The 12,677-nt window shown below is 40.5% G+C and overlaps 1 protein-coding gene across 9 annotated transcripts in view; it reads right to left on the bottom strand.

Annotated features, from left to right (window-relative positions):
- Positions 1-12,677, bottom strand: part of PHF20 (PHD finger protein 20) — a 177,579-nt gene continuing 164,902 nt past the window's right edge. For all 9 annotated transcript variants that reach the window (XM_032789249.2, XM_032789252.2, XM_032789255.2 and 6 more), the window contains 2 exons: positions 7,142-7,325; positions 1-2,811 (listed from right to left, as the gene is read on the bottom strand). In XM_032789249.2, the coding sequence (XP_032645140.1) occupies positions 2,669-2,811; positions 7,142-7,325 (327 nt within the window). In that variant the 3' untranslated portion in view covers positions 1-2,668. The remainder of the gene's footprint in view (positions 2,812-7,141; positions 7,326-12,677) is intronic.

The following is a 12,677-nucleotide window of genomic DNA, read 5'->3' on the forward strand; positions in this document are numbered from 1 at the left end:
TTAACCAACAAAAACCTATTTATTTATTCCAAACACCAAGATACAGAAGTTTTCAAGTTTTGCAAATATTGCTCCAAAGCAAAATTCTATATACAACGCCCTCAGTTCTAATAGTGCATAAACAAAGACATATATACTTATGTATCCACAGTGCAATGTTTGCTCATTTTATCAAGGCTCCACGTTGCGTTCACTTACCAGTGATTTAAAGAAACAACAAAAAGTGATTTGCCAGACCAAAATAGTGTTGGTCAAGAATAAGGAGAGCTACATGTGTGGAAACTTATAAAAACAGGGACAAAACAATTCAGGCAGGGCACGATACAGAACCTTTCCTGAATGTGAAAAGCACTAAACTATTTCAAATAAATATTTTCAGTCATCCAGATCTGTTTCATCAGCAAGGGCTTCCCTATTGTATAATCATCCTGCTAAAGGAAAACAAAACCTTCAGTACTGCTATTCACCAAGTGGACTTTTCTTTGCCATGAGCAAAAATAAACTGGGAAGCAAACTGAAAATGAATGCTCCAAAACCAGTTACTTGCAAAGGGAAAATTTCCATTTCTGGAGAGAAAAACTTGGGAATTAACCACTCCATTACCTTAAACAAGTTGATTTGTTAATGTAATTGTATTTAATTATTTGCCAGTTTGAGTGGTCATTATACAGATTTCAAACAGGGAATAATTTACTGGTAAAACAGTAATCTGATAAAAACTTCACAGCTGTTTAAAACCCTTGTTTGGATAGCCTTCTCGTCATTTGGTTACTGCTGTCTGTTATAGAGCTACAGAGCCTGTTACTCATAACTCTGATGTCATTAAGAGGAATGCCATGGTTTAAGCATTTGTTTTTACCTTTAGAAAGCAAAGTGGCATTTAAGATAATGTAAGCTTTATTCCAACTGTGTTACAGCAAAATAAGTTTATTTTCCTGCTATACATATGTCAAATTCATTATATATCAACTAGTGCCATAAACTGGTGTGACATAAATTATTCCCTGAAATGAGTCTTGGCATAAAAGCCTTAACTACTACCTTGTGTAGCCTAGTTATTCCATTTTCTGAAGGAACTAAATGATCAAAATACTAATTGTAGATATTGTTATTCCTATGATAGTGGATATTTCAAGTTTACATAGTAAATCATTATTCTTTGCAGCATATAAACTTTACAGAGTCATATATCCATAATTAACAATTTGTACACTTCTGGGTCTTTCGATTACAACTGTGCTTTAATTTTAACCCTTTGGTGGTACCACCACAAATAGAACTGTAAGAGAGACGAAGATAACAGAAAAATTCTGCTTTTTCAGGACACTCTCTCAATGCAGAAACAATTTACCCTTTTCCACAGTGAAGTTACACTCAGCAATATTTGGGAAGAAAAAAATCACAACCATTATTTATGGAGATATGAGCCGCACGTAAAAGGCTTGTAACATATCAAATACAATACAGCAACGTTTCAAAAGGTACTATATATAATGTATCTTCAACTTAAGCAGCATTTTCATCTTGATCTCACAAAATACAAACTAGAAAATTAAAACAAAGTATAAAAAGAGACTGAGAACATATACTATTTAACATAATACCTCACTGTGAGGACAGTACCTCATGCATAGCTTTTGAGGCTTTATTTAAACAAACATAAAATAAACTGATTCCCAAAACCACACATTCATAGTAAGTCTTTACAATGAGCATGTTTAGAGTACTGAAAAAAAGTCTACATTTCAAAATATAACCGGAATGGCAAACAACAAATGGATAGAAAACTGCACACCTTAAGTTTGGAACTTCTGGTACGTATCCCATCTTTTAAACATATCACTGTATACTGTCACAAAGTTGAACCAGTAGCACTAGTTCAAGGAAGCACAGTATGGCCAAATTTAAAAGTTCAAGAATGCACAAGAAGCACAGTGTAAATGGATTTCCCCAGTACCGTAGAGTCATGTGATAGCGACATGATACATATGGAAAACAAATCATTTACTATGAAACTAAGTGCAACCTAACTGTGCCCTTCTGGTATATGTATTTAAATTAACAAGAGTGGGGTTTTAGACTAGCATTACTTGCAAACCTCCATGTAAGAGTTAAACAATTAAAGATGGACATTCAAACTTGCTATGCTTGAAAATTGTTATAACGTCACCTATTGATTAAATACTGTACTGTGCATAAACCAGTAGGAATAAAGCATGACCTGACCTGGTATACAACTCATTTAAATAAACTCTGTAGAACATAATTTACAACCTTCGTCAACTAAACATTTTTGGCTCTTAGAACTCTGCTTTATCTTCAGTGGCACAATTTTAAGTCAGTTTAATTACGCAAAAAGTATATTTCATTCAACAACTTTCGTAAGGAATGAAAATCTAAGAGTATAATTTGTCAGCCTGCTCCTACCCTTGAATACAAGAGTAAAATCCCCTTCCATATTGTTAAAATTGCCTAGTAAACCCCCAAAAGATCAAAAGATAAGGATAAACGTGTTACTGCTTTCAGAACAGTCATATTTCTTCACAAATCCCTGAAGTCAGTCTGCATCACATGCAATCAGCATGCTAATTTCATTTAAATATATAGAGCTGTTTGTGCCAAACACTCTACGTTCATATTCAACAGCAATTTCAAGAGCTCTCTAGTCTCATGTTGAGCAGCAAAGAGCAATTTGTTGCACCTTGCCTAGGTCCGTAATAAGTTGTTTTATACAATGTTTGAGTTGTGGAAGTCTAGCTAGTGGTTCTGGTGGCTCCAGCTCTCCTGTGTAATCCAACCAACTCTCTAAAACTGAAAAAGAAATAGAAAAAGTTAACACTATTCACTACTGTGATTAGCTGGCAAATATATACATACATATTTCCAAAGCCATAAAACTAAGAGTTTTTGAAATAAATATATTTTGAAAGAAACAACAGTAATTTTAACATATACAATATTTTAGAAATCAGAGAAAACAAAACTTTCCAAATAATGTTTGGTAATTTACAGAGTTACCATGTGCTTAAATCAATGTGTTCATCTCTGTAAGGCAAAAAATCTCTCTGCAAGGCAAGCTGAAGTATGGATTGGATAAGTGGACAATAAGGGGGACAGAAAGCTGGCTAGATCGTTGGGCTCAGCGGGTAGTGATCAATGGCTCAATGTCTAGTTGACAGCCAGTATCAAGCAGAGTGTCCCAGGGGTCGGTCCTGGGGCTAGTTTTCTTCAACATTTTCATTAATGATCTAGATGATGGGATAGATTGCACCCTCAGCAAGTTTGCAGATGACACTAAGATGGGGGGAGAGGATAGGGTCCAGAGTGACCTAGACAAACTGGAGGATTGGGCCAAAAGAAATCTGATGAAGTTCAACAAGGACAAGTACAGAGTCCTGCACTTAGGATGGAAGAATCCCATACACTGCTACAGGCACGAGACCGACTGGCTAAGCGTCAGTTCTGCAGAAAAGGACCTGGGAATTACAGTGGACGAGAAGCTGGATATGAGTCAACAGTGTGCCCTTGTTGCCAAGAAGGCTAACGGCATATTGGGCTGCATCAGTAGGAGCATCGCCAGCAGATCGCGGGAAGTGATTATTCTCCTCTATTTGGCACTGGTGAGGCCACATTTGAAGTACCATGTCCTGTTCTGGGCCCCCCCGCTGCAGAAAGGATGTGGACAAATTGGAGATAGTCCAGTAGTGGGCAACGAAAATGATTAGGGGGCTGGGGCACATGAATTATGAAGCGAGGCTGAGGGAACTGGGCTTATTTAGTCTGCAAAAGAGAAGAGTGAGGGGGGATTTGATAGCAGCCTTCAACTACCTGAAGGGCAGTTCCAAAGAGGATGGAGCTAGGCTGTTCTCAGTGGTGGCGGATGACAGAACAAGGAACAATGGTCTCAAGTTGCAGTGGGGGAGGTCTAGGTTGGATATTAGGAAAAACTATTTCACTAGGAGGGTGGTGAAACACTGGAATGAGTTACCTAAGGAGGTGGTGGAATCTCCATCCTTATAAGGCCTGGCTTGACAAAGCCCTGGCTGGGATGATTTAATTGGGGTTGGTCCTATTTTGAGCAGGGGGTTGGACTGAATGACCTCCTGAGGTTTCTTCCAACCCTAATCTTCTATGATTCTAAACCACAGATGGCCAGGCACGGGGAAGCAATCCTAGACTAGTGGTAAAAGTGACATCTTACCACTCTACTGAGCTAGAAATGAGGGCTTTATGTCACTGTATAGGGGAGATTCACAGCTTTCTGGTGGGACATGCTGCACTTGCTTTTAATCCCTGTAGAACCCACAATATCAGACTTCAATATCACACTGTTTGTATGTATAAAAGAGCCATTTTGGATTTTTTTTGGAGATGTTTTACATTAGTTTTACTTTCTGTCCCCTTCCAGATTCAGAATAATTAAGGTTTTGGCTGTACAGGATAAAGGATACAAAAAGTGTCCCAATAAGATTTTTAAAAACTTTCAGAGGGTTTTACAAAATACTTTTTCTGCAAAATATGTTGCAGACCCATAATACAGAACAGTGAGATGAGGTATATTGTTTTAATCAGCATAGGTTTGAGCCAACCTAAACTCATACTGATTAAATGTTTATAATGTGTGTCTGTACAGAATTATACAATTTTATACAAATACTGTGTGTGTGTCAAACACTGGGCATACACACCAGCTCTGCGCATTCGTAAGCCTGGACTGCTGAAGTAAATAAATAAATATAAAAATTAAGGCCCTGATCCTGTAAATGATTAAGCAGATAACATAACTTTACTCACACGAACACTCTGACTTCCGTGGGATTCCTGATGTTCTTAAACACATGAGCATAAATGTTTACAGCATCGGAGGCTAAAACTGTACATTTATTTAAAACTTATTTAAATGATAAAGTCTTTGAAGATCCATTTTTAAAATTAATTTTAACTCACTAGTTAACAAATTTAATTTGTAGAAATAGAAATTTCATTCTGTACTCAAAGAATACACCTTGGGAAGGATACAATGTACAGGTGAGTTATGCTGGGATTACGTTCTGCTGTCAGTGCATAAAATGAAAATTGCGTATAGTCAAAATTACATTGAGTATGTACAGGTACAGTATTTAAATTGTTATTTTTCTCTCTTTTTTTTGCTGACCGTGCAAAGCTGAATTCGCGCATGTTAAATACGTGTAAGATGAGACTCATCTGTATTGTTCATGAACAACAAACAAGGTGAATCTCTGCTTTATTTGCAAGCCTTAACAATGGATCCACAACCAGCTCCTGCCCCTTTTAAATGTTTCTATTAGACTGAATATTTTCCCTAAAACTAAAGCAAGAATAAAAATGATGAAAATATAAAGTAAAGAAATAGAAAGGGAGGGACAGGAAAGGAAGGGACCACTCAGGAAAGATCTTGGAGTCATTGTGGATAGTTCTCTGAACACATCCGCTGAATGTGCAGCTAACAGAATGCTAGCAACCATTAGGAAAAGGATAGAAAAGATGACATAAATTATCATAATGCCACTATATAAATCCACACCTTGAATACTGAGTGCAGATCTGATCACTCCATCTCAAAAAAGATATATTAGAATGGGAAAAGGTACAGAGAAGGACAACAAAAATGACTAGGGGTAAGGAACAGCTTCTGTGTAAGGAGAGATTTAAAAGACTGGGACTATTCAACTTGGAAAAGAGATGACTAAGAGGGGATATGCTAGAGGTCTATAAAATTGTGATTGGTGTGAAGAAAATGAATAAGGAAGTGTTATTTACTCCTTCATATAACACAAGAAGCAGGGGCACCCAATGAAATTAATAAGCAGCATGTTTAAAACAAACAAAAGGAAGTACTTTTTCATATAATCAACCGGTGGAACTCATTGCCAGGAGGTGTTCTAAAGACCACAACTATAAAAGGATTAAAAAAAGAATGAGCAAATTTCATGGAGAATAGGTCCATCAAAAGCTAGTAACCAAGATGGTCAGGGATGCGACTCCATGCTCTGAGTGTCCCTAGCTTCCATTCGCTAGAAGGGGACGACAGGGGATGTCTCACTTGATTGCTTATTCTGTTCATTCCTTCTAAAGAACCCGGTATTGGCCACTGTGGGAAAGCAGGGTACAGGACTAGATGGACCACTGGTCTGACCCAGTATGACAGTCCTTAAGACAGGGAGGGGAAAGGAGAACATCTTGGTTCCATACACTAGGAATTAATCAAAGATTTCTAAAAAGTCAGACCAAATCTTTCCAAGCTTGTCTGAAATCCTCTTCTCTGAAATATCACCAGCACTTCCCTAACAAAAATTAGCACAATATACATTAAGCCAAGCTGCCACACATGCATCAGGAAGACAATTTATGTGGCTCTGTTGAAGTTTAGTATTATTTTATACATGTGGAAACTATATACTTACCTTCCCTTGGAAAGTGCTTTAAAATCCTTTTATAAGAAAGTACAACAGCTGAGTATTGGTCAGGGGCGGCTTTAGGGATTTTGCCGCCCCAAGCATGGCAGGCAGGCTGCCTCCGGAGGTTTGCCTGCAGAGGGTCCGCTGGTCCTATGGCTTCGGCGTACTTCCTGCAGGTCCTCCGAAGCCGCGGGACCAGTGGACCCTTCGCAGGCACACCTGCGGGAGGTCCACCAAAGCTGCAGGACCAGTGGACCCTTCGCAGCCACGCCTGCGGGAGGTCCACCAAAGCTGCAGTACCAGCGGACCCTCCGCAGGCACTGATATTATTAAAATTCTCAACATGTTACACAAACAATTCAATCTGAATGTTTATCTGAATACCTATTGATGTGTGTGTGTATACATATATACACACACACACACACATTTCTAAAAATGAGTCAACTGCAAATCTTTTCTACAAGAAAGTAAGTTTTCATCACATTCCAAAATTGGACCCATGTTCCAGTGACTATATCAAAACCAAATTTACTCCTTAAACCACAACCTTCAATTATTACAGATGGCTATTCGATAAAAACGATGCTGGTATCTTTCTAGATCTGCAGAAATACGATACAGATCTCAAGACAATGCATTTAAGAGAGAAACAGCATAATCTGAATGGGACAAAAACGTACAAGCTCTTTAATCTGTGAAAGAAAATACATTTAATTTACCATCCAGTTCTTTCTCAATGAAATCCATCCTGTGTGTAATTTCATCTTGTAGAGATTCAACGTGGGCTAGAAGGTTAAGTTGCCACTGCAGCTGAGCATTCACAACTCCTTCCTTGTCTTTTTCCAGCAGTTTCATTTCAATAGCTTCCTCTGAAGGGATTTTCTTAGATACACATTCTCTTACCTGACAAAAGGTACATAAGTTAGCATTTATCCTAGTGAAATGGAAATACTTCAGCCAGCCAATCAGGCTGTATGGATCTCTAGAGTTACTGACGCTAATAGTACAATTTCCCCCCAGTTATCCAGTTCCCTACATTTTTTTTTTGCTGTGTTTATGATTTGCAGAATTATTGTATTATTTCTCAATCACTAGTCTGAGAATCCTTGTTGGCTAACAGCCCATCTTAGCCCATCAAAATGCATGAATATGAAACATGAAGATTAAAAAGTCTCTATACTCCAGTTGCCCACTAATAAGAATTTTAAAACCTTTTACCAGCAACAAAGATGCTGCCTTAGTTTCACACTCTTGGATGAGGCACAAAAACACCAACAACATTTCAAACAAAATACTCAAAAGCAAAAGAATGAGAGTCTGACACCGCAGAAACAGAGACAGTTTAAACAGAAGATTTGTTTCTGGATTTACTGTATGGGACTGACCTCTTCCACAGTCAATATTTTGGTTGCACTACCCTTCTGGTCAGTAATGGAGGCAGTTTAGACTAATTTACAAAGTTCCAGGGTTAGAAACACCCTTTCCTTCTCCTCTTGCCCCCAGATTACCATTTTGAAAAACTGTATGGAAAACACTAAATCTTTATTAACAGATTAAATGTAATCTAATAGTAACACCTAATTAGATTGTGTTTAATGTGCATACGGTCCCTGGAAAAAGCCAATTGTTCAGATACGGAAAGCACTTCTCTCACACAGAGCAGCTCAGTCCCAGCAAGGAAATCTGGTAATAAGCTTTCCATTCTGGATCCTGAGCGCTTCCCCAGTCTGAGATGTTCAGGCCATAACAAGCAGTAAAGTGGTTACTCACCTTGTGCTGTAACTGCAGTTCTTCGAGATGTGTTCCCCCTATGGGTGCTCCACTTCAGGTGCACATGAACCTCTTGAGCCCTTGATCGGAGATTTTCCATTAGCAGTGTCCATTCAACCTGCGATGCATCCTCACCTCCCTGTGCCACACACCAAGGCTATCCAGAGACGTGCAGGTCAATGCTCCACAGTTTCTTATCCACCCAAATGTTCCATACAGAATAGTCTAAAGCACGAGGGAAGGAGGGCGGGTAGTTGAACATCCATAGGGGGACACGTTGAAGAACTGCAACTACTGCACAAGGTGAGTAACCTCTTCTTCTCTGAGTAGCGTCCCTAAGGGTGCTCCACTTCAGGTGACTCCCAAGCAGTAACTTGACAGGGGGATACAGGAGGTTTGAGACTGAGTCCAGTACTGAAGGAAGTAATGCATTTACAAACTGCTGCATAGGATCAGAAGGCATGGATCAAGGCATAACGATCAGAAAATGTATGTACTGAAGCCCATGTAGTGGCCATATATATTTCAGATACTGGCACATTACTGGATAATGCTGAGGATGTTGCTTAGGTTCTGACAGAATGTGCTATCACCCTTTGGAGGGGGGATGAATGCTGTTGCCTCATAACAAGTGACAATACACCCAAAGATCCACATTGACAGCCTCCGAGCAGAGATCGAGGACCTATGGGATCTATCTATGATGGAGATCAACAGTCTAAGTGACTATTGTAATTGATTGATTCTATACAAGTAGAAAGCCAATGCTCTTCAAAAAAATCAAGATACGATAGTATGTTTCCTGCAGAGACTTGCAGGGTTTTGGAAAAAACTGGTGGATGAATGGATTGGTTAAGATGAAACACTGATAGTATCGTAGGTAAGAATTTAGGGTTTGGGCACAGAGACTTTGTCCTTTCAGAATATTGGAGGGAGCAGGAGGGGGAGGTGTGCCATCAAGGCTTCATTCTCTCCAATCCTATAGGCTGATGAGATAAAAAGGCAGTCTTCATAGATAAGGAGAGCAGAGAACTGGTTGCCATTGTTTCAAATCAGAGTCTCATGAAGTATTTAATTACCATGTTAAGGTCCCAAATTAGAGTGGGGTAGAGATTCCCTAAACCTATTATCAACCTAGACTAGCGGTGCACAAATTGGGGGGCATGCCAGAGGTTCTCTAATGGTTACAAAGAAACTGGGATCCTGCAGGTCCAAGAGGACCTGTTACCATAATAGTGGGAGCAGGATAAAAATAGAGTGGGTATTGCGGGGCAGGACAGAAGTGGGATTAAAAATAAATAGTTCTCCTATGCAGCAAACATGAATACCTCAGCCAGCAGCTGCTGCTCTCCAGCTGTCCAGCTATGAGGTCAGCACAACCGCCAACAGCAGTGCAGAGTGAGGGCATTGCCACCCTTACTTCTGCACTGTTGCTGGTGGTGGTGCTGCCTTCAGAGCTGGGTGGCTAGAGAGCAGAAGGTGCTGGCCAGAGCATTCATGTTGCTTGCGCTGCAGGAAAACTATTTTTAAAAATCCTGCTCCCATCCCACCCACTCCCGCATTATTTGTTGAATTTTTATCCTGCTCCAGCTATTATGGCAGCAGGATCTCAGGGTAGAGCCCTTGCAAAAAAAAACCAAAACAGCTTCAGATTACAAGTAATGAACAAATTCTGTGAATGATAAATGGGGGAGGGTGGAGGTGGAGGAGAAGCAGACTGAAAAGTTTGTGAACTACTGACCTAGACAACACAGGGTCAAGAAATATGGAGAATCCTGCTACTGGAGGATGAAAGGCTGATACTGCGGCCAAATGGATCTTAATTGAACTGATAATCCCGATTTCTTTAGATTAACAGTTATCCAGGGCGACAGAGCAGCACAGATTCAGACACAAAAAAGTGGTGACAACAGCAAAGTAAGAATCTCTTGCACTTTTGCAGGTAAGTAATATGGGTTGACTCCTGATGTTCAGTAACACCTGTTGCACTTCTGCAGAGAAGGAAGATTCTAACCCCACAAACCATCAAGGAACCACCCCCGAAGGTGGAGAATCCTAGGCTAATATGAAGCACATGACCCACAGTCTGGGAGAGGAAATGAGGAATGGTCAGAAGTATGAACAGCAGTTGGACGCATAGGCGAAGCAGGTCAGGATACCAAGCTTATCTCAGCCAGATCAATATTATGAGGATAACTCTGTCTTTGTCCTTTCTGATCTTGTTCATCACCCTTAATAGTAGTGGTGTTTAGAAAATGCAAAAAGCAGACCCCGCTGCCAAGATAGAAGAAAGGCCCAGAACCCTTCTTGAGCAGAATGGAGGACACTTCTTGTTCCTGAAGGTGGTAAAGAGATCCACTTCTGGTAGTCTCCACCTTTGGAATAAAGTGTGGAGTATTTGAGAGTCTAGCTCCCATTTGTAGTCCTGGGATAACTGTCTGCTGAGAATACCAGCTATAGTTCTGAATACATGGGAGATAACTGAAATTTGGATCGGATGGACTATACACCAATTCCATAGTTTCATAGCTTTGGTGCACAGAGAGGGGGATCTTGTCCCTCAAGACTTGTTGATATAGAACATGCAGAACAGGTTGTCCGTCAGGACTCCGATTTGCCACGATGAGGGTCAGGAAATGAAAGCAGGGATTTCTGACCACCCTGAGTTCCAACAGATTGATGTGGAGACAGTTTTCCTGATTTGTCCATCTACCTTGAGGGTACTGAGGTGAGCTCTCCATCCCAATAATGACACAGCTGTTGTCATAGTTACTCAGGGAGCTGACAGAAAGGAACGCCTGCACAGACACTGAGGGTCTAGAGAAGAACCATCACATGCCTGTCCAAAGCAACTCTGGCTAGAGAAAAGGTCATTTTATGCCAACCCTGGTAGTAGTAGAGGTGTATCCTTGGGTGATTGGTCATGAAGGTGCAAGCTGTCATGTGATCCAGGAGCCGTAGACAGTTCCTTATTGTAGTCTAAGCTTCCCTAAACTGTCCCTACCAGCGCTGACAAAGTTACAAGTCTGTCTGTGGGAAGGCAGGCCCCTGGCTGTCAATGAATTCAAGTATGCCTCTGTAAACTGTATCTTTTCTACAGGAGTTAATGTGGATTTTTTTTTCCATTCAGCTGGCGACCCAGTTCCTGGAAAAGAGCAACTGCTGCCTGGTTGGAAGACAGCACTGCTTCATAGGAACAGCCTGCCTTTGAGTAAGCAGACGTTGAAGTATGCGAAGATTAGGATCGCTTCTTGATGGAGGTAAGCAGCCACTATTTCCAGCACCTCTGAGAACAAGCTTGGGGCCTAAGAGAAGTAGTTGGTATTGGAAATGATTCTGGCCTACAGTGACGCGTAGGTATTTCCTATGCAATGGATTTATCGTTATTTGGAAATAGGCATCTTGTAGAATGAGAACCAAAAATCAATACCCTTCCTTCAGTGAAGTAATTATATTTGCCAGAGTCACTATCCTGAATTTTTAAGGTTTTACAAACTTGTTTAGAAGTCTTAGTTCCAAGATCGGTTTCCACACACTATCTTTTTTTGGTACAAGGAAATAAGTCAAGTAAAACTCCTTGCCTTGGTAAAGTGGTGAGACTGCCTATATTGCTCTTAATTGAAGGAGAGAGTTCACTTATCTCAATAATAGCTTGGGAGAGGGGCCCAGCAGAGGAAAGGGGGATGGAAGGGGGAAGGGATGTAAAATGGATGATATAAACGGATGTTACGACATCTATGACCCGGCTGTCTGTAGTGATCCATCTGCAAGCATGTTGGAAATGGGGAAGGTGATCTCCAAAGGGGGAGGAGGGGAAACAGATGCACCTGTAAAACCAGAAGTATGGGAGGATTTGAACCCTCGACTGACCTGTCAACATTTTAAAATAATGGGGTGCTCATAAAGGGCAGGTAAGCAGCATTGTCTCTCTAGTATTTGTCTTTTCCTGGGAGGGTCAAGTGGGACTTAGGAATTCCATGAAATGAGCAGGATGTGATCTCTGGGAAGTCTGTCACCTACCAAATCTTATTTGTAGATGTATCTACGCCCAGAGATCATAAAGTAGCTCTAGAGTCTTTTACTATGTGGAAGGACTCATCTGTGGTCTCCAAGACTAGCTTACAATCACTGAAGGGATATTTCTCAACAGTGTTCTGGCCTTTTCTCAGAAACCCAGAGTTTGGATCCATGACGGCCTGTACATAAATACTGCCATGGAGATGGGCCTGGCAGTGGTGTCTGGAACATCCAAGGATGCTTGAAGAGAGGTTCTGACCAATAATTGGCCCTCTGAAATGATGGCCTGGAACTGTTTCCTATGTTCCTGTGGCAGATGTTCAATAAAGGCTGTAAATCTATTACAGTTTGTAAAATTATAAATTGTAAAATGTTGGCCATGATTGCCTGATAGTTCTTGTTCCTAAACTGCAGGGTTGCTGATGAATAGTACTTCTGTCCAAAAAAGTCTGGTCTCTTTTGGTCCTT

Source organism: Chelonoidis abingdonii, chromosome 14 (genome assembly GCF_003597395.2).
Source record: "Chelonoidis abingdonii isolate Lonesome George chromosome 14, CheloAbing_2.0, whole genome shotgun sequence".
In the NCBI taxonomy this organism is placed as follows: Eukaryota; Metazoa; Chordata; order Testudines; family Testudinidae; genus Chelonoidis; species Chelonoidis abingdonii.